Source organism: Saccopteryx leptura, chromosome 2 (genome assembly GCF_036850995.1).
Source record: "Saccopteryx leptura isolate mSacLep1 chromosome 2, mSacLep1_pri_phased_curated, whole genome shotgun sequence".
Classification (NCBI taxonomy): Eukaryota; Metazoa; Chordata; class Mammalia; order Chiroptera; family Emballonuridae; genus Saccopteryx; species Saccopteryx leptura.
Window position 1 is genome coordinate 273,042,935 of NC_089504.1, and position 21,998 is coordinate 273,064,932.

Genomic DNA, 21,998 nt, shown 5'->3' on the forward strand with positions numbered 1-21,998 from the left:
GGGAAAGACAGACAGGAATGGACAGAGACGAGAAGCATCAATCATTAGTTTTTCACTGTGCATTGCAACATCTTAGTTGTTCACTGATTGCTTTCTCATATGCGCCTTGACCGTGGGCCTTCAGCAGACTGAATAACCTCTTGCTGGAGCCAGCGACCTTGGGTTCAAGCTGGTGGGCTTTTGTTTGCTCAAACCAGATGAGCCCGCGCTCAAGCCAGCAACCTCGGGGTCTCGAACCTGGGTCCTCTGCATCCCAGTCTGACGCTCTATCCACTGTGCCACCGCCTGGTCAGGCTTAAGTGTATATTTTAACTAAAACATTTACTGTTGTGAGTTTAAAAAAAAAATCAGTGAATGAATGCATTCTTCTACGGTTGACTTAAAATACAGTATGTCTATAAAGTTGTGGTGCACTTTTGACCAGTCACTGGAAAGAAGCAAAAGATGATAGAAATGTGAAATCTGCACCAAATAAAAGGAAAACCCTCCCAGTTTCTGTAGGATGATGTGGCAGCATGTACGCATGCGCAGATGATGACGTAACACCATGTATACAGCGGAGCAGCCCACGGCCATGCCAGTCGAGATGTGGACGGTACAGAGGAAAGTTCAGTGTGTTCTGTGGGTCGCTAAATTCGAATCTGTGACCAAAGTGCAACGTGAATATTAGCGCGTTTATAACGAAGCGCCACCACATAGGAATAACATTACTCGGTGGGATAAGCAGTTGAAGGAAACCGGCAGTTTGGTGGAGAAACCCCGTTCTGGTAGGCCATCAGTCAATGATGAGTCTGTAGAGGCTATATGGGATAGCTACCTAAGGAGCCCTAAAAAATCTGTGTGTGAGCCCACATCAAACTGCACTGAATAGGTATGAAACTGGGAGAGTTTTCCTTTTATTTGGTGCAGATTTCACATTTCTTTTTTTTTTTTTTTAATTTTTATTTTATTTATTCATTTTTAGAGAGGAGAGAGAGAGACAGAAAGGGAGAGAGAGGAGAGAGAGAAGGGGGGAGGAGCTGGAAGCATCAACTCCCATATGTGCCTTGACCAGGCAAGCCCAGGGTTTCGAACCGGCAACCTCAGCATTTCCAGGTCAACGCTTTATCCACTGCGCCACCACAGGTCAGGCCAGATTTCACATTTCTATCATCTTCTGTTGCTTTCCTGTGACCGGTCAAAAGTGCACCATGACTTTACAGACACACTGTAGAATATTTAGTTTTAAAGAAGTTGGGGGAAAAGAACAGTTCTACAAAACCAGTGCAACCAGAATTATGAGTCAGCAGCAAGGAGTCTAGTCTCACATAACCAGTCCTCACAAGCAACAACATGTGTGCCTTACTTTAGGAAGTGTCAAACAGAAACAGGCAAACCTGAACGAGTTTACCAAGTGTAATAAATTAGAGATAAGATCACAATAAAAGAATTTATGGCTTACAAAACTATTCACAAGCAGAGGTTCCCTTTATCAGCTCCTCAGAGTTCCTCCCATTGGTTCCCTCCTGACCTCTGAAAGGTGGGAGTTACCAAAACTTGGTTTACATTGCACTTCTCAGGGACACGGACCCGAAAAGAACGTTGTATTGGACATGCTGCGCCCCAGTGCTCCTTGCTTGTAGCAGTCCTGCTCCTGGAGAAGTGATCAGAATCAGGTCCAAGTGGCACAGAATCAAGCATCATGTCTCAGGCCAAATACCATTTCCTAGCCAACAAATTCTCATCTCTCCCCAGTAATGAAGAGGTGGACATTCTTCTTGGACTGCAGCATCTGCGCGGCCCGCTCCACACCAACCACCGCGGCCAGCCGCTGGGCGTCGTACTTGGAGTACAGGACAGTGCAGGTCCAGGCGGCTTCCTCCCCTGTGGTGGTGGCTCTCAGCATGTTGCAGACTTCACTGTAGAAGTGGGGATATGTTGGCAGTTCATAGAAAATCAGGTTCCTGATGCCTTTGATAGTATACCTGTTGGAAGGGGAAGAGAGGCCGTGTCTAGCAGAGGAGGTACACGGAAGAGGCCCTGAGAAATCTGCAGGGCACAGCTCACTCCCACCGCCCCGCTCCAGGGGGCAATGGCACAAATATCAGACCACAGGCTATGCTCATTTGAGCTTAAAGGGCTTATTTTTTGTGACAACGTATTTGAATTTCTAACATTTGCCTTAAGATATAAATAAAATAAATTGTATTTCTTGAGTCTACTCTGGGTAGACTGAGGTAGGGTGAAGAAAACAGTAAACTGTTATAAGTCTGTTGGAGAAAACAGACTTTAAAAGTAGGCACTTATAATTTAACGTTATTCTTCTTATAATCTGGCAAAAGGGAATGTTCTGGAATGATTATGAGGTCAGAGCCAGTACATGAAACAAACTGCATAAACTGTAAATGCATTCCCATCAGTCTTTTCTTGTCACTCTGCAGACATGTTAACTCCACGGCAGATGTTCCCAGTCCATCCATTTACAAAACTCCTGAGGCCCATTAGGCATTGTAGGAGAGCACCGGTTCCAACAGCTCTGCGCTGCTCTCCCTGCTGCACAGCGCTGCAGGGCAGGGGGGGGCTCTAGGGACTCACTCTATGGTTCGGGTCAAGGCCAATCGTTCCCTCTGGGGTCCCCTAACAAAAGATTTTATATGTTGACAAGGTTCTGATTTTCCTGTTAGACTCTCATACACAGCTGACATTTCAGGCTCCCTTGGGAATTTCATTTTACTCACAGGGGTTAAGCTCTCCTTGCCTTTTTACCCCATGGCTCATCCTGATCTCTGGAGAACCTCCTCTTTCAACTGTAACTGCAATCCATTCCCTGGTCACCTTCCTTTTTTTTTTTTTTTACAGACAGAGAGTCAGACAGAAGGGCAGATATGGACAGACAAGAACAGAGAGAGATGAGAAGCATCAATCATCAGTTTTTTGTTGTGACACCTTAGTTGTTCATTGATTGCTTTTCATATGTGCCTTGACCGCGGGCCTTCAGCAGATGGAGTAACCCCTTGCTCAAGCCAGCGACCTTGGGTCCAAACTGGTGAGCTTTTTGATCAAACCAGATGAGCCCGCACTCCAGCTGGTGACCTCGGGGTCTCGAACCTGGGTCTTCCGCATCCCTGTCCGATGCTCTATCCACTGTGCCACCGCCTGGTCAGGCTCCCTGGTCACCTTTCTACATCACGTTTCCATAAAGGAATTCTAATGGCTAATGAACTTGAATATGCTCTTCTATCTCTCTAGTTACTAAAACAAACAGAAACAAACATTGAATTCCACTTCAGCTTACTATAGAAAACTCAAGAGAACACTGCTCCCACGCTAAGGAGAAAACTCCCTATCATCTACAAAGCGTTCCTTCTCTTGAGCCCAGACAGTCGATGTCAGGAGGCAACCAGGTGAACTGACTCAATCAGGTGCTAGTGTAGGTTTAGTAACAGGTTCTCAGTGGGCAGAAGGGTGCTGATTTGAAGCACTTGTCAACTTCTGGGGTGTAAATACTCCCACCATGGCCAATATCAAGCTACCACTGTCATGCTGCTGAACTTGAAGTTGGGAAGAGACATGCAAGCAGATCTTAGGAGCCAGGACAGACCAGCTGCAGACCAACAATGACTATCCTCCACAGTGACAACCTCTCTGAAGATGGGACATGAGAACTACTTCACCTCTGGCAGAGAACAAGAGGAACGGGGGAGCCGCCAGGAAAGTGGGGAGGAAGAAAACAGCTACACTTTAACCAATTCTTAAAGGGCAAGTGTGGGCTGGGATAGTCAGTGTGCCCGGGGTTCCCGGACACTGCTTTAGCTAACACTCACTCGTGAGCCCTCCACAGCCTCCACTGGGAGCCCTGGAAAAGGACTGGAGGCAGGCAGAGACCTGAGACCCCACGGGTGGTGCAGACACGAACCCTTATACACTTCCCAGACCGTCTTACATGAAGCAAAAGCCTAAAGCCAATGGGAGAGGGGCAAAGGTCAACTGCTGGTGGAGAAGAGTAGGTGAAGCAAAAGCCATCTGCCCCTAAGGAGGGGCAGTAAAGCCCCCAACTCCACCCGTCCCCACAATTACACCCAGTAAAAAGCAACAGCAGCCTGTTCCTGGGGAAAGAATGCAAAGCCTGTTCAGCCCAAGATCCCACTGATGTGACGAGGACTGTCACCACCGGGGAAGAAGCAGGAACACTTCCCCAGCAGACCCCTCACAGACACAAGAGTTTGGTTGCCATGGGGGCCAGGCCAGAACCCAGAGAAAGTCCCACCTCCAAAGTCCACAACGAACAGGCTTGCTTAAATCTGAGCTGGACCCCGAGAACCCCCTCTCCCCCCTCAGGCCGTGCAGGGAGCAACAAGCAGGAGCACCTGCTGCTGGAGGCGGGGTAGGAGTGTGGGGACAGACACCCCCCACCTTGGGCACCGGGGCACAGGCCGTGGGGAAAGCTCTGAGTAGAGCAAGACACTGAGGAAGGTCCCTGCATCACCCAGGCTCCACATGAAGCCACCGTCTGCTGGTGGAGTTTAGTCTGCAGTGTAGGGAAGGTTACTATAGTAACAACCAAATCCTGACTAGAGTCCCAACTCCCACACCAGTGACCTGGCAGAAGGAGGTGTGCTTGGACATGAGTGCTACTTACCTCTGCCTCTACAGTCAACTGACAATTGTAAAAGCCCTAAATCACAACAAAAAGACATTAAAACAATGAGGTTATCATTCTGACTATCAAGTCACTGACAGCCTGACCAGGTGGCGGCACAGTGGATAGAGTGTCAGATTGGGATGCGGAGGACCCAGGTTCAAAACTCCAAGGCCGCCAGCTTGAGCACAGGCTCATCTGGTTTGAGCAAAGCTCACCAACTTGGACCCAAGGTCACTGGCTTGAGCAAGGGGTCAATCGGTCTGCTGTAGCCCCCTGGTCAAGGCACATATGAGAAATCAATCAATGAACAACTAAGAAACTGCAACGAAGAGTTGATGTTTCTCATCTCTCTCCCTTACTGTCTATCCTTCTCTCTGACTCTCTCTGTCTCTGCCACAAGAAAAAAAAAGTCACTGCCAATAAGTATAAATTGTTCTGTATTTGGCGGAGGGGGAGATAAGGAGAAGATGGGGGAGATAAGTGGCGAAGTGTAGCAAATTTTTAATTGTGTAACTATATGCATAAGGATGTTCCTGGCATTATCGCATGTAATAGAATAAAACGGAAAAAATCCATATGCCTATTAAAAGGAAACTGAGTAAATTATATATCCACACAATGTAATAGTATGTAACCATTAAAGAAATGCAATACACAGCCCACAGATCGTTAATTACACAGAAAAGATATTTTTACATTGGAGAGAAATGGATGGAGTGCCAATCCACCTTGACCAAGTGGTTATATTTAGTATTACCAAAAGTGGGGCAAATGGCCACTGTGCCCTCAGATGAGATGCAGTGGGAAGCCGACATCTAGAATGTCAGATTCTTACCAAAAGATGTTTAATCTACATCAGTGGTGCCCAAACTCTGCTGGATATTGAATCCCGTTTGTGCTTTTAAATATCTATGCTTGACACTGTGATTTAACTGGTATTGAGGTTTGACCTGGGCATTCAGATTTTTAAAAACTGCAAGGGAATTTTAATGTACAGCAAAGTTTGGAAACCTCTGATTTAAATAAGAAAACATGGGACATAAAATAGAGACTCAGAGACACGGACAAGAGTGTGTTGGTTATGGGGGGGAGGAGAGGGGGAGGGGCACAAAGAAAACCAGACAGAAGGTGACGGAGGACAATTTGACTTTAGGTGATGGGTATGCAACATAATCAAATGTCAAAATAACCTGGAGATGTTTTCTCTGAACATATATACCCTGATTTATCAATGTCACCCCATTAAATTAATTAAAAAAAGAAAGAAAGCCTGACCTGTGGTGGCGCAGTGGGTAAAAGCGTCGACCTGGAACACTGAGGTCGCTGGTTCAAAACCCCGGGCTTTCTTGGTCAAGGCACATATGGGAGTTGATGCTTTCTGCTCCTCCCTCCCTTCTCTCTCTGTCTCTCTCTCTCTCTCTCTCTGTCTCCTCTCTCTAAAATGAATAAATAAAATCTAAAACTAAAAAAAAGAAAAACTTAAAAAAAAAAAAGAAAACAATTAGCATGACCAGGCAGTGGCACAGTGGATAGAGCGTCGGATTGGCACGTGGAGGACCCAGGTTCAAAACCCCGAGGTAACCAGCTTGAGCCCAAGGTCGCTGGCTTGAGCAAGGGGTCACTCGGTCTGCTGTAGCCCCCTGGTCAAGGCACATATGAGGAAGCAATCAATGAGAAACAAATGTGCTGCAATGAAGAATTGATGATTCTCATCTCTCTCCCTTCCAGTCTGTCTGTCCCCCTCTCTGTCTCTGTCACACACACAAAAAAGAAAACAATTAGACAAATTGAGACTAGGGGACATTCTATAGGAAACTCAATTACACTGTTAAAAAAAAGAATAAAGTAGAATTATTTCATATCAGTTTCCACCTCAGCTCTACTGCTGCTCTGAGCCAGATCACTGGTGGTCCTGGCCACTGTCCATGCACCACAGTGTTCGGCAGCATCGAGGCCTCGACCCACTAGCACCACCAGACCACTAGAATAACCCGCCAGTTGTGACAACCAAAAATGTCTCCAGATATTGCGAAATGTCCCCCGCAGAGCAAAACCATCCCTGTTTGAGATCTAAGATAGATAAAAGAAAAATAACCAAATGCACTGTATGAGCCTTAACTGAGTCTGGATTGTGGGGGAAACAGCTACAATGGTCATTCTGGGGACAACCAGGGAAATCTGAAGAGAAACTACATGTTGGATGTAACTGTAGTGATGCCAAGTGGTATGATAATGTGTTGTGGTTGGAAAAAGGGCTCCTCCCCCTCCTATGCTTTGGAATGTGTGCCCCACCTGCCTCCCCTGCCCCCAGAGCTGTGCCCTGACAAAGCCGTGACACAGAAACACGGTGATGGGACTATCTGGGTACGTGATGACCCGTTAGCGCCCTCACGTGAACTTTTAAGATTCTGGCAGTCTATACCTTCATTTAGCAAACAGTCCTATGTCCACGTTACAGTGGATACATATTCTGGATTTATAGTAACCTCTGTCAGAACAGGAGAGGCTGCTAAGCATGTTATAGCTCATTGTCTGTATGCATTGTTCTATTATTGGATTTCCTAAACTGGTTAAACTGAAAATATTCCTGCATATGGAGCAAAAGCATTTACTGTATTTTGTCATTCTTACAATCTTTAAAGTTAAGGTATTATTAAAGTGTACCCAGCAAATATTTTAAGGTCAATTAAAAAAAAAATTTAAAAGGGGGTAGTCATATCCTGGAACTCCTACGGGTCTACCATATCATGCTTTTTACTTAAAAAAAATTTTTTTTAGTTTCTTTTGAATGCTGATGAACAGGAGACGCCAAATCTTTTTCGCCTGCAAACTACTACCTTCTTTATTTGATCCAGCTAACAACACTGTTTTGTCTTTTTCCAAATAGCTCCATATATATGGAAAAGATTTATATAGGCGGATGGGGATCCTCAAACCCCTCAGCGAGATCTTCTGAGCATGGCTTTTAAGATACCTAGAGGCAGAAAAAGCCCAATAGAGATCAGGGGAACTACCAGCTTTTAGGATACGCCCTTAAAGGCTCCAACGCCCCAAAGGGGTCTCATAGGGTGCCATCTGGGTCCTGCTTCAATAGTGGAAAGGAAGGTCATTGAGCTAAAGCCTGCCAGACTTACATGCCTCTGCTGTTAGGAAACAGGGACAGTGGAAGGTAGGTTTCCCCCTCGCTCCTCTAAGGGAGAGTTCAGTCTCTTCCAGTCCTGTTCTAGCCACCTATGACCTAACCTTGCCCAGAATGCTGGGGTTTGCCACTGAAGGCTGAAGGTGCCCAGGGCCGTCGGCCCCATCTACGACACTGTGGACGAGCCTAGGGTATTTCTTCCAAGAAGCAGGTAAACTGATCTCATTTGCACAAGGGCCACTTAACTATGTCTTGCCTGAATAGTCAAGTTTTTTATTCTTCCCTCGAAGATCTCTGTTGTGGGTGTTGATAGTCCTATTTTCTGCTGCTTTGTTTAATATATAGTGCTTCCTTTATTCCTCCTACCTCAATGCCCCAATCATATTTCAGGCTGGGACCTACTCCTAATTTAGAGCTCTCTTTCTCCCTTCTGCCAACTTCTATTATGAATCTACCTTTGCCACCCAGCTTAGTGTATCCCAAGGTTCTCTTTACCAAGCCACAGTCACAGAGCTCCAGGGAAAAGCAACCTGGTCTCATCTCTCCAGGCAGAGGAAAACAGAAGCTCCATATCCACACATGCTGCAGATGGCTTTTCCAGTCTACCTGAATCATTACCAGCTAGAAGAAGCGGTCATTGGGATTTGGACATGAGCTGCAAAGTATAGAATTGTGACAATTCCAGAGCCATGCGGACTTTTCCTGGACCCCTGCTCCTTGTGACAGCTCCTAACAGACTGAACTGGGGTTGGGTTGCATTTTTCAGGGATTTGGCATGGTGTTGGGGTCAACTTGGACTTGGTGAACATGTTAAGGACACTACTCTTTTATGGATTCTTGCTGTATTGGCCAAGAGTTTGCTTAAAGGCTTTAATCACTGTAAAAAAAAAATAGAAGACTAGATAAAGAAGATGTGGCACATATACACCATGATATACTAATGATGACATCGGATCACTTACAACAAAATAGTGGGATCTTGATAACATTATACGGAGTGAAATAAAAAAAAAACAAAAAAAAAACCCCAAGAACTGCAGGATTCCATACATTGGTGGGACATAAAAACGAGACTAAGAGACATGGACAAGAGTGTGGTGGTTACAGGAGGTGGGGGGAGGGGAGGAGGGGGGGAAGGGGGAGGGGCACAAAGAAAACTAGATAGAAGGTGACAGAGGACAATCTCTCTTTGGGTGATGGGTATGCAACAGAATTGAATGACAAGAAAACCTGGACATGTTTTCTTTGAATATATGTACCCTGATTTATTGATGTCACTCCATTAAAATAAAAATTTATTTATAAAAAAAAAAAGATTCTGGCAGTCGATGTGGGAAAGTGTTCATCTTGTGGGCACCCAGACAAGCCTTGTACATAAGTTCCCTTGCCTAGTAAACCTGCCACCCACCAATCTGCCTCCTGCTCCGGGTTCTCCTGGCCCTCCCGAGTACGGAGGCCCCAGCCAGGGTTTCACTGATGTAAGATTTAGGGGTTAAGTGTTATGAAGCCTCCCACAATTTATTTCAAACAATTCAGAAAGAAAAAATAAGAGATGTGGGTGAAGAGAGAGAGAGAAGAGAGCATGGGTGTGTGCGAATGTGGCCACAAGCTGACGCCTGGTGAAGTCTAAGTGAAAGGAGCTACAGACCTCCAATTTTATAGCCTTATAATTTCAAAATAAAAAGTTGGGGGAGGGAAGATGGGACAGAACTATATATGTTAACTTAATACCAAAATGTTAATGTATTCAAAATTTTTTCAATGAGCACATAAAACATTCAAGATTTTAAAAAATTCCACAACACCTGACCAGGTGGTGGCACAGTAGATAAAATGTCGGCCTGGGATGCAAAGGATCCAGGCACCAAACCCCGAGGTTGCCAGCTTGAGTGCAAGCTTACCAGCTTAAGTGTGGAGTCACTGGCTTGAGCATGAGATCACAGACATGATCTCATGGTCGCTGGCTTGAAGCCCAGGGTCACTGGGCTTGAGCCTAAAGGTCACTGGCTTTAAGCCCAGGGTTGCTGGCTTGAGCCTAAGGTCGCTGGCTTGAGCAAGGGGTCACTCACTCTGCTGTAACCCCTGGGTCAAGGCACATATGAGAAAGCTATCAATGAACAACTAAGGTGTTGCAATGAAGAACTGATGTTTCTCATCTCTCTCGCTTCCTGTCTGTCTGTCTCTATCTGTCCCTCTCTGTCTTTGTCACGAAAAAATAAAAAATCAGATCACAAAGGCAGTGCAGTTCGAAGTACATATCAACACTGTGGTGATCTCTCCAGCAAAAAAAAACTCTATAGTTGGAAACCCTGAGATAATTAGTCACAGAACTCTGACTTCCATTCTCATGTTCAACATGGGATACACGTATTAAGCTGGTCCAGGGTTTGAAGCAAATGGCACATGCTAGGTCATGCTAGGTTTGTCTTTATAATGACTTTGCAGGCAAAAAGCACTTGGTAAATAAGTGAACAGTGTTAGACAGGGGACTGTCCTGTCTACTGAAGAGAAAGGGCCTTTCTCTTAAGTAGGACATCATGCCCTGTCCCCGAGAAGCTGCTGTGAGAGCCCCTCATCCCAGCTAATTCACACTTGCTAAGACAATCACACTGGGAAGTGTTCCAGTCTACCCACTCCACCGCAAGGGCTGCTTTCATTTGTCAAGCTGATAGAAAACGAAGGGCTCTTAAGACCTGCTGAGTACAAACTCCCCCCAAATACCACTCTCCAACATGAATGAAAACAACTTACCGGAACAAAGCAAATAATGTCAGCAAGCAGGCATTCACTAATGCTCTTTGGCTGACAGCCTCGTCTCTTGGATGGGGCCCATGAAACAAATGTAGTCATTTCCCTACTCCCCACTCACAGATCACTTGTCAGCAGAATACCCACAGAGGTCAGGTCATGGCAGCCGGCTCTGGCTGGAGAGCTGCTGGGGCCCTCTCACCCCTCTTGGTGACGAGAGCAGGGCTGGGAGCCCCATCCTAACACCAGCACCAGCATTGCAATGCACCAGCCAGTACGCTCCAAAGCCTGGAAGAGCTCTGGCTCACATGTTAGGGGTTCTCTGAGAAAACAAGCCCCTGGTGAGTATTTATGATCGAGAGTTAATAAAGCAGTAAAGACAGAACTTAAATGCACCAAACATTATGAATCTGGAAGAAGAGGTAATACGACGCAAATCCCATCTCTCTCTAGGTGAGGTTCACACAGGGCTTTTTCATTTGGAAGCAGAGAGAATTAGCAAAATAATTGGGGAAGCAAAAGTCTGTAACTATCCCAAATAGTATCAGAAGGCTCAATATTACCAACACCCTAATTAGAATATTGAAATAAAAAGGCCAATCTGAAAAAAAAAAAAAAAGGCCAATCTAACTTATTTTTTCCAAGTCACATGGTAGGGAAGCTATTCAACTGTAAGCCGCTCACCTTTTGTCTCCTGCCAACATCAAGGGGCCCCAGTTCCTGTCTCCATGGTGAGGAAGTAAGTGCATGCCTACCTCTCAGGACACACCAGAACTTTCTGAACATGGACAGGTGCTCAGCATCTATCTCAACAGCCACACAGGGCCCAATCTGGTGTCTGTGTTTCTAGGACAGGTCTCTCCCCTTCCCGTATTCACTTGTGTTGTCCCAGTTACGAGTTGTTCGCCTGATCTGTGGTGGCGCAGTGGATAAAGCATCGACCTGGAATGCTGAGGTTGCTGGTCCAAGGCTTGCCAGGTCAAGGCACATACAAGCAACTACTGTGAGTTGATGCTTCCCGCTCCTCCCCTTTCTCTCTCTCTCTGAAATCAATAAATAGAATCTTTAAAAAAAGAGGTGTTCAATTCTGTCTTTCTTGAGGTGTGCCACCACAGCTACAGAAAGGACCCTGACAATGGACCCCTCCAATCATTTCCATAGCCTTTTTCAACAACGCCTATTTTGGGAGAAAATGAACCAAACAAGGAGAGTCTGTCCAGCCCCCAACCTCCGTGGCTCTTCTGCCTGAGGCAGAGTGAGGGAGGACCTTGTAAAAGCACGTGTGCTCAGAAACAGGCCCTGCTCTTCTCACATCACCCCATGCAGAAACGACCCTGACCCCCCGCACCTCTCACTCCTTCACCTTTTGTAGAAATGGAAGCGCTCTGTGAGAAGCAGAAACTGCTTCTCTCCTTGAAGGAAAAAGTGCCTGGCCCTGGAGATACCAGACCTCTGGGTGTACTCGCAGATATGGGTGAAGTTCAGCTCTTCCCTCTTGAAGTAATTTCGGAGACGCACAAAGTCAAAGTAGGAGGGGACGTAGATGAGTGTGTGAGACATGACTGCATCACGATACTGAGGCAAAATCTTGTTCACGAAAAAGTTAAACCTGATTTGGAAAGGCAAAGGGGAAAGTCAACGGTCTGGAGTGAGCCTGTAACATCACTACTAACTGAGTAACCCTAGGAGTCACAATCTCCCTCCACCTCCCCAGAGAGGACACTATGGCTTACCTCATTGCAAAAAGATTACATAAGAGGCCCTGGCCGGTTGGCTCAGTGGTAGAGCGTCAGCCTGGCGTGCGGGAGTCCTGGGTTTGATTCCCGGCCAGGGCACACAAGAGAAGCACCCATCTGCTTCTTCACCCCTCCCCCTCTCCTTCCTCTGTCTCTCTCTTCCCCTCCCACAGCCAAGGCTCCATTGGAGCAGCGTTTGCCCGGGGCGCTGAGGATGGCTCTGTGGCCTCTGCCTCAGGCGCTAGAATGGCTCTGATTGCGGCAGAGCGACGCCCCAGATGGGCAGAGCATCGCCCCCTGGTGGGCGTGCCGGGTGGATCCCGGTCGGGCGCATGCGGGAGTCTGTCTGTCTGCCTCCCCGTTTCCAACTTCAGAGATATACAAAAAAAAAAAAAAGAAAAAAAAAAGATTACATAAGAATAAAACTTGATACACACATTAAAAACACAAGCACTAATACCATTCATTATCAAGAAGAGATGTAATGCTAGTTATCCCTGAAAATTATTCTAGGAAGTATCCAACCATATCATGCATTCATTCTGTCATCAGTCGGTTGGTCAGTCAGTCAAGAAATAATTGCTGGACACCTCCCACATGCTAAACACCATTCTGCTGCCAGGGCACCCTTAACTAACCACGAGGAGGAAATGGGGAAAACAGAGAGAATCAGCAAAACAGTTTTTGCCCTGAAAGGTTTACAATTAAATTGCTGACATGGAATACTTTGTAGCATTAAGCAGTACAATATAACTTAAAGATGCCACAGTCTGGGAGAAGGATCCGATTTACCATATTAACCCTGCTACTAACTATGAGAAATAGGCCAAGGCATGGTTTATCTCTGGACTTCAGTTTCCTCCTCTGACAATGGCATGGCTGGGTTCATTTCTTTCATCTCATTTGGTAAATGGTAATCTATAAAGCCAGCATGTAGTCCAATTCTAAATCTGTATGCCTAAATCAAATCCCTCTGTGGCCCAGGTGTCTGATGGGACTGGGAAGGTTAGGTACCTAGCATCAATCACTGAAGCTAGGCCTCCAGCCTCCAGCCTCTGGAAGACATGTGGGAGCTGCACCAGCACATGACTGATGGAGCCTGTCATCGGGACGTTCCTCACCGCCACCTGCCAGGAGACAAGGAGAGCATTAGGCGGCGAACTGTCCACATCAGGGGTCCCCAAACTTTTTACACAGGGGCCAGTTCACTGTCCCTCAGACCGTTGGAGGGCCGGACTATAAAAAAAACTATGAACAAATCCCTATGCACACTGCACATATCTTATTTTAAAGTAAAAAAACAAAATGAGAATAAATATATACAATATTTAAAATAAAGAACAAGTAAATTTAAATCAACAAACTGACCAGTATTTCAATGGGAACTATGCTCCTCTCACTGACCACCAATGAAAGAGGTGCCCCTTCCGGAAGTGCGGCAGGGGCCGGATAAGTGGCCTCAGGGGGCCACATGCAGCCCACGGGCCGTAGTTTGGGGACCCCTGGTCCACATCGTTGACCAATGGCTCGCCTTCCGCCTCATGACCCAAACACTACACCATGCTACACGAGGATCCAGAGGGGGGAACACACCTGGCCTTGTACATTGACACAGTACTTGTTGAACACGGAGTTGATCTGGGCATCCTGCAGGGCCCCAAACAGCAGGGTCTGACGATAGTACTTGGACCAATTATTGAGGCTCCACATCCGCACCCGAGAGAAGTCCACCCCATGTGAGTCCAAGGGCAGCAGGTTCATGTGGTTCATCAAATGCTTTGAGCAAAAATAACACTACCATTAATGTTCACTGAACATCAACAATTGGGCACTGCTAAGCATTTTACAAATCAGTCATCTTATTTAACCCCATGGATAAAGTACATACTTTCATCTCCCAAATTACAAGAAAATTGAAGTTGAAATGAGTAAATGCTTTGCCCATAGTCAGGAGAACAATCCCAATAAGAAGATAAGCTAAGACTGGCGGCCTTTTAGACCTTGGATCAAAATAGTACCTACAGAAATATTCCTTTAAAAGAAACTTCTGAAATGTCCCTGTGGTCACTCCAATAGATTCCTCAGTCCCACACAAGACAAGGAAAATGACAGAGAAAACAGACTGCTTTCCTTCAATGATGGGTTCTCAAAACACCAGGAGCTTCCCAGAGCCAATACACATACCTTGTCCTCAGATTAAACACTATGACAGACATTGGCATGTCTTTTCTATTTTAATTATATTTTTACCTTATAATATATGTTAAAGTATAATGAGTACTATAAACTTATCACCTACTTTATAAATAAGTACTCCCCTTTATTTGTCCCAAACTTCCTATAAGCCCTGAGGTTAAAGGTAAGTTCTCATATGCTTAAAAAAACAAAGCCATAGAGGCCCTGGCCAGTTGGCTCAGTGGTAAAGCGTCGGCCCCGCGTGCAGGAGTCCCAGGTTCGATTCCTGGCCAGGGCACACAGGAGAAGTGCCCATCTGCTTCTCCACCCCTCCCCCTCTCCTTCCTCTCTGTCTCTCTTCCCCTCCCGCAGCCAAGGCTCCATTGGAGCAAAGTTGGCCCAGGCGCTGAGGATGGCTCTATGGCCTCTGCCTCAGGCGCTAGAATGGCTCTGGTTGCAACAGAGCAACACCCCAGATGGGCAGAGCATCGCCCCCTGGTGGGTGTGCCGGGTGGATCCCGGTCAGGCACATGCAGGAGTCTGTCTGCCTCCCTGTTTCCAACTTCAGAAAAAAACAAAAAAACAAAAAACAAAAACAATGTCACTTTCTCAAAGACTAATTGCATCTTTAAAACAAAACAAAACAAAACAAAAAAAACAAAGCCATAGCTCTGTGATATAAATTGTTCCAAAGCAGTTTTTTAATCCTAACACTGACAATACTGCAGAGTATGTAGAGAGGAAAAATAAAAATCACAGCACAAATTACCATAGGGGGAGAGAGGCATCCTAAATTACTCAGCAAAAAAGATCTCACATTAAAAAACTGTGAGCCTGACCAGGCAGTGGCACAGTGGATAGAGCGTCAGACTGGGATGCGGAGGATCCAGGTTCGAGACCCCGAGGTCGCCAGCTTGAGCGCGAGCTCATCTGGTTTGAGCAAAGCTCACCAGCTTGGACCCAAGGTTGCTGGCTTAAGCAAGGGGTTATTCAGTCTGAAGGCCAAAGCTCACCAGCTTGGACCCAAGGTCTCTGGCTTGAGCAAGGGGTACTCAGTCTGCTGAAGGCCCGCGGTCAAGTCACATTTGAGAAAGCAACCAATGAACAACTAAAGTGTCACAACAAAAAACTGATGATTGATGCTTCTCATCTCTCTCCGTTCCTGTCTGTCTGTCCCTATCTACCCCCCTCTCAGACTCTCTCTCTGTCCCTGTATATATATATAAAAAATAATAACTGTGAGCTTTCCCTTCTCCACTGACGACCAAACAAGAAAGAATGAACATAAAATGTGAATTATATCAGGTAAAGACATTTCTAATGTGGAGGATTTTCAACCAACCAAGCAACCAACCAACCACACTAAAGTGGTCTAATAGCAGAAGTGACCTTTTAGGGGAAGAGATCTTTTCTAGAGATTTGAAAATACTGACAAGAATTTTTGTCTCTTTGGAGTTTATTGACCAATCTGTGGGTAAAAGAGGGGACAAAACTTTTCATCTCATAGTAGAAAAATGTGGCCCATTTCCCTGTTTCCTAACTACCTGTGTTTTCATTTGGACTTAAATAACCCTGTAGGACTTAAAACCACTGAGCTTCTTGTCCCTCCAGGTATGAATGACCAGCATTACCAGGACATGCTCCCAGTTCTGCATCAGGTAAATGTCAGCTTGATCAATGATGAGAAGCTCAATAGAAGACAGAAAGTCAAAGTCTCTCTTCTTCTCCCCTTCTGCACCGATGATGGTCCTCAGGCCCAGAGGGGAGGCAATGAGGATGTCCGAGGAGTAAAAGGGGGCATAGAGCCGGATGCTTCTCTGTAGTATTGCCACTCCTACCCAGAAGAGCCAAACATACATCAGTTCATTCATCATGACCCAGCCATTAGTTCTACCCTCTCAAAGGACCCACCCTTACAACTTCCAAATCCTTCCCCTTAGCCTAAACCACACTGAAAACTGATTTATTAAAATCATCATCGCCCCTCCCTTGCACCTGTGGTTCCGTCTAGCTCCCACTCTCTTCCTTTCCTTCACTGTCAAACTCCTCCAGCAGACTGTCCCCGCTCCGCTATCTCCCACTCATCCTCAACACACCGCCATCTGGCCTCTGATGCTCAGGCTGCACTGAAATGGCTCCTGCTAAGGCACTTTCGTTTCTTGTCATGATGCATACACAGCACTTTGAACACGCCTTCCTTGAAATGCTCTTTTCCTCTCTGGTGGTTTCCAATACTTGCTTCGCTTCTATCAATGAGCTGGCCATCATCAGTATTTCCAGATCCAAATAGCTCTTCCACAAATCCCTGGATTTGCCCTCAAGTTCTTTTCCTCTACATAGAGTTTTGGGTAAATTTACTCACTAACCGTTTTTAACATCACTTCCACATAAATTTTTACTTCTAGCCCATACCTCTTTCTTGGGTGTCAGACTGACAGGATGTATCAGCAGCATGCTGGATACCTGCACAGGTTTAAAACTGAACACCAGCTCTTGTCACCTACACGCCAGCCCTGCTGAAGCTGTGTGAATTTCAGGTCATGCGTGGCTTATTCACCCCAAGGCCACTGCACATGCAGTTTCCTGGCTGAAAGCTTTTTCATTTGTAACTGGCAAAATCCTATAACAAGTTTCAACTTAGAACAGATGGCACCTCCACCAGGTGGCCTTCCCTGACCACCCTGTGCCCGTGCTGGGTAAGAAGACTGTTTTAAATGCTCCGAGAATACTGACTGCATCCTCTGATCATAACAGTTATCATTCTGTACTGTTCCCTCACAAGGCTGAACTTGCTTAATAGTAGGAATCATAACTTTTATTTCCTCGTCTCCAGCTTCTTAATAGTATCTGGCAAAGTAGATGCTTAAGAAATGTTTGATAAATGAACATATGCAGCTAAGGAACACTCCAAGAACTTCACTCAGTCAATGTACAACCAACCAAGTACACTGGTGAATGACAGACAAGCAGAAGTGTGAAAAGTTGAATGGGAGTCACTAAGTCCTGCATGGAGGGAATTCGGGGGTAGGGACTCTGTATGGCAGGCAGGAGGGAAGTCCCCCATTATGCAAATGCTTGCTTTATGCAGTCTTCCCAGGTGGACCCCTCAGCCCATCACGCCTAGCTCCCTGAGAACTCCTGTTGCATCGACTATGTGCTACAGCTCTGGGTGAGCTGAGACGTCAGCTATAATGAGCATGTGCTTTCTATGTGTACCTTCAGAGATGCTCCACCCCATCAGCAGTGGCAAGAGACTCCCCCAAACCCCCAAACCCCGACCCCCGACAGACAAGATGTCTCAAATGCACTGGTTCTGCTGGGAGGCTGAGTCAGTGACCCACTGAAAGAACGCCTAATTCCAGGCTTCTAGAATGCAGATATGGGAACCTCACACCACAGGCCCCTGGGGGCCTCGGTGCTGACAAGGAGGAATTACCGATCCTAAAGTGGTCATCGATGTTGCCGACAAATACGGCCTCGTAATCCTCAGGCCTCTTCAGGTTGGGTGGTCGCTCCTCAGGATCAGAGCCATACTCTCCGTTAAACCTCTTTTTGTTGCTTACAATTATTTTCTTCTTGCTGTCGCCCTCCAGCAGGCTGATGAAGAGCTGCACTACCCGCAGAGCAGCTTCCCGGAACGGGACCACTATCAGCACCTGTGGGGGAGCAATGGGCAGCCTTGGTGGGAAGGGAAGGGCGTCCGCGGCAAGCCTGCTGAGGACGGGTGCCTAGAGCACCCTCCGTACAGGAGTGGCCCCAGCCAGGGGCATCTAGGTCAGGCCCTCTGCACAGAACCTGGCTCAGTGCTAGAAGCTGAGCGCCCTTCACACCCACAGTGCCATGTCCTGTGGATTTTAATCTCCTGGTTCCATGGGAGCCAACTCTCAAGCAGAATTTGGGAATATCTTTTAGGCTAAGTCAATGCGTTTAACGGAGAAGTCCATCAGCAAACACCCAAGGATATAAATACACATGCTCTTAGAGGGCAACTTCTGTCTGCTAAAAAAATTAATACTTTTTAAAATGTTTTTATACGTAAGACCCAAGGAACAAATATATGTCAAATAAATAATGAATTAGATATGATAAGTAGACAGAATTAAAGGGCGTTTTCTATCACAGCCCTAAATCCACTGAAGTTAGGCTTATGAGCCCACATAAATGCAATCATCACTTTAAGCAGCAGTAACTACACAATGGAAAAGGGATTTTTCTTTTCCCAGGTTTGTACACTTATGCGGCTCAGTAGAAGAGAATCTCTGATTCTCATCCCATCTCAGCTCTCTCCTGCCTCTCTTCAGCAAGGCCCTGCAAATCTGCGTCTCAGAACAGAGCTGGAACACCAGAGATTAAACAAGAGGCTCATCAGGGGCCCATCCAGCTCCACAATCACAAAGAGCTTCATAATGGAATGTTTGTTTATGGATGCTCAGGGTTTACCTTAAACCAGAATGATCATGGAGGTATCTCCTACTCACAAGTTTCCAAACAAACTGATGAACAAAACAGACACAGAGGCATGGACACCTAGAGCAGACTGACCGCTGTCAGAGGGGAGGGAGTGGGGGCTGGAGGAAAGCAGGTGAAGGCCTTATGCAAAAAAATATATATATATGTTTTTTGAAATGACAAAACATATATAACACATAAGCACAGACTACAGTGTGGTGACAGAGGGAAGCGGGCAGGTGCAGGTGGGCAAAGCAGGGGGAATAGGGACAGAAAGAGACTTTGCTGGGGGCGCTAAGCGCATGACGCAGTGTGCAGACGATGTCTGGTCGAGTGGTACACTTGCAACCTATATGATTTTGTGAACCACTGTCACCTCAATAAATTCAATTAAAAAACAAAACTGGGCCTGACCTGTGGTGGCACAGTGGATAAAGCATCGACCTGGAAATGCTGAGGTCGCCGGTTCAAAACCCTGGGCTTGCCTGGTCAAGGCACATATGGGAGTTGATGCTTCCAGCTCCTCCCCCCCGTCTCTCTCTGTCTCTCTCTCTCTCCCTCTCTCTCTCCTCTCTAAAATGAATAAATTAAAAAAAAACAACACAAAAAACAAAAAAAAAACTGGGCCTGACCAGGCAGTGGCACAGTGGATAGAATGTCGGATTGGGATGCGGAGGACCCAGGTTCGAGACCCTGAGGTTGTCAGCTTGAGCGCGGGCTCATCTGGTTTGAGCAAAAGCTCACCAGCTTGGTCCCAAGGTCGCTGGCTTGAGCAAGGGGTCACTTGGTCTGCTGAAGGCCCGCGGTCAAGGCACATATGAGAAAGCAATCAATGAACAACTAACATGTCGCAACAAGAAACTGATGACTGATGCTTCTCATCTCTCTCCATTCCGGTCTGTCCCTATATATCCCTCTCTCTGACTCTCTCTCTGTAAAAAAACTAAACAAACAAAAAACAAAACAAAACTGGGGCCTGACCAGGCAGTGGCGCAGTGGATAGAGCATCGGACTGAGATGTGGAAGGACACAGGTTCAAGACCCCAAGGTCGCCAGCTTGAGCGCAGGCTCATCTGGTGTGAGCAAAAAGCTCACCAGCTTGGACCCAAGGTCACTGGCTTGAGCAAGGGGTTACTCGGTCTGCTGAAGGCCCATGGTCAAGACACATATGAGAAAGCAATCAATGAACAACTAAGGTGTTGCAACAAAAAACTAATGATTGATGCTTCTCATCTCTCTCTGTTCCTGTCTGTCTGTCCCTGTCTATCCCTCTCTCTGACTCTGTCTCTGTAAAAGCAAACAAAACAAACAAACAAAAATACTGGGCCTGACTAGGCGGTGGTGCAGTGGATAGAGCGTCGAACTGGGATGCCAAGGACCCAGGTTCGAGACCCCAAGGTGCCAGCTTGAATGTGGGCTCATCTGGTTTGAGCAAAAGCTCACCAACTTGGACCCAATGTTGCTGGCTCGAGCAAGGGGTTACTTGGTCTGCTGAAGGCCCACGGTCAAGGCACATATGAGAAAGCAATCAATGAACAACTATGTGTCACAATGCGCAACAAAAAACTAATGATTGATGCTTCTCATCTCTCCATTCCTGTCTGTCTGTCCCTGTCTATCCCTCTCTCTGACTCTCTCTGTCTCTGTTAAAAAAAAAAAAAATACTGGGGCGGGGGGGATCATCTACTGAGCCAAGTTCAGCACAGCTCTGACACTACCTGGCCCACCTGATAGGCTCACTGTTGGACTCATTCATTACTCTAATCATTAAAATACCCAAATATCGGCCTGACCTGTGGTGGTTCAGTAGATAATGGATCGATCTGGAATGCTGAGGTCGCGGGTTCGAAACCCTGAGTTGCCTGGTCAAGGCACATATGGGAGTTGATGCTTCTTGTTCCTCCTCCCTTCTCTCTCTCTCTCTTCTCTCTCTAAAATGAATAAACTAAACAAACAAACCCTGAATACCTAATAAGTGTCAGGCATCTATATGTCAGTGCCTTGCAGCCTCCTTCTTGAGGGCAAAGCTCTCCTGCTGCCACTCACCTTGGGCCTTGTTAGCCCTTGGTCTCTGAAGTCATCATCGTTGCCCACCCCAAGCTTCTGGCTTCGGCGCCTGCTGTTGTTGCCAAGCACCTGGGCATTGGCTTTGAGGACGTGGTTTACTGCATGCAGGCAGTACACATGGCGGATCTCCTCCCCGTTCTTCAGGGCGGTCCTTTCTGGGTAGAACAAGTCCTGGTAAGAGTTCATAATTAAGAAGAGCTCTTTCTGGAGGGGTGTGAAGGGGATACTTGATTTTTGGGGACCAGAGAGAAACTGGCTATTGGTCTTGGTCCAGGTGGATTCCAGAGGCTTCTGGAGATGAAATGCCTTTAAGTCAACGTCCTTTGGGGGTTTAAATGTTTCCAGCTTCTGAAACTTGGATGAAAAGACAAGATGACCCAGGATGGGCCACTAGGGCAGAAAGAGACGAAGAACTATGTTAGAAATGAATTATAATAGCTTATATCCATTCACACAGTACTTTATAATTTACCAAGACCTGACCCTCCACTGGCCAGTTAGATCAGTGGATTAGTGTCATCCTGAAACACCAAAGTTGTGGGTTCGTTCCCCGGTCAGGGCACATACAAGAAGTGACCAATGAACGCACAACTAAGTAGAACAACAAATAAATGCTTCTCTCTCTTTCTCTCCCTTCCTCTGTCTAAAATCAATTAAAAAAACAAACAAACTTATAATATACCAAGACCTCTTAGGATTTATAGATCATCTCATTTAATCCTCCCAACAATCCTGCAAAGTAAATACTACAATGCTCTTTTTAGAGTTTAGAAAAGGCCAGTGTTCAGAGAGGCTAAATGATTCAGACAAAGTTTTCAAACACTTTTAAAATGACAAAATTATAGAAATGGAGAACAGAAGAATCAGGAATGGGGTGAGGGTAGTGGGCGTGCTTATAAAAGGACAATGGGAAACAGGAGAGGTCTTTAAGGTGCTGGAAATGTTTGCATCTTGACTGTGCTGGTGTGACTGTAGGGGAACTACACATGTGATACAACAGTATAGAACTAAACACACCCCCTGAGTGGGAGCAGAACTGGGATAATGTACGACAGGCGGACTG

General features: G+C 46.3%; 1 protein-coding gene and 1 non-coding gene across 3 annotated transcripts in view; one reads left to right on the forward strand and one right to left on the reverse strand.

Annotated features, from left to right (window-relative positions):
* Nucleotides 1-1,385: 1,385 nt before the first annotated feature.
* Nucleotides 1,386-21,998, reverse strand: part of UTP25 (UTP25 small subunit processome component) — a 33,011-nt gene continuing 12,398 nt past the window's right edge. Inside the window, exons 6-12 of one of the 2 annotated variants that reach the window (XM_066361823.1) lie at nt 20,915-21,106; nt 17,856-18,075; nt 16,051-16,253; nt 13,838-14,020; nt 13,259-13,371; nt 11,872-12,117; nt 1,386-1,964 (exon numbers count right to left, since the gene is read on the reverse strand). In XM_066361823.1, coding sequence (XP_066217920.1) covers nt 1,721-1,964; nt 11,872-12,117; nt 13,259-13,371; nt 13,838-14,020; nt 16,051-16,253; nt 17,856-18,075; nt 20,915-21,106 — 1,401 coding nt within the window. In that variant the 3' untranslated portion in view covers nt 1,386-1,720. Of the gene's footprint in view, nt 1,965-11,871; nt 12,118-13,258; nt 13,372-13,837; nt 14,021-16,050; nt 16,254-17,855; nt 18,076-20,914; nt 21,326-21,998 lie in introns of both variants that reach the window. The other variant, XM_066361822.1, reaches the window with a different exon arrangement.
* Nucleotides 14,642-14,717, forward strand: TRNAA-CGC (transfer RNA alanine (anticodon CGC)). The gene has a single exon. It is a non-coding gene; the product is annotated as a tRNA-Ala (tRNA).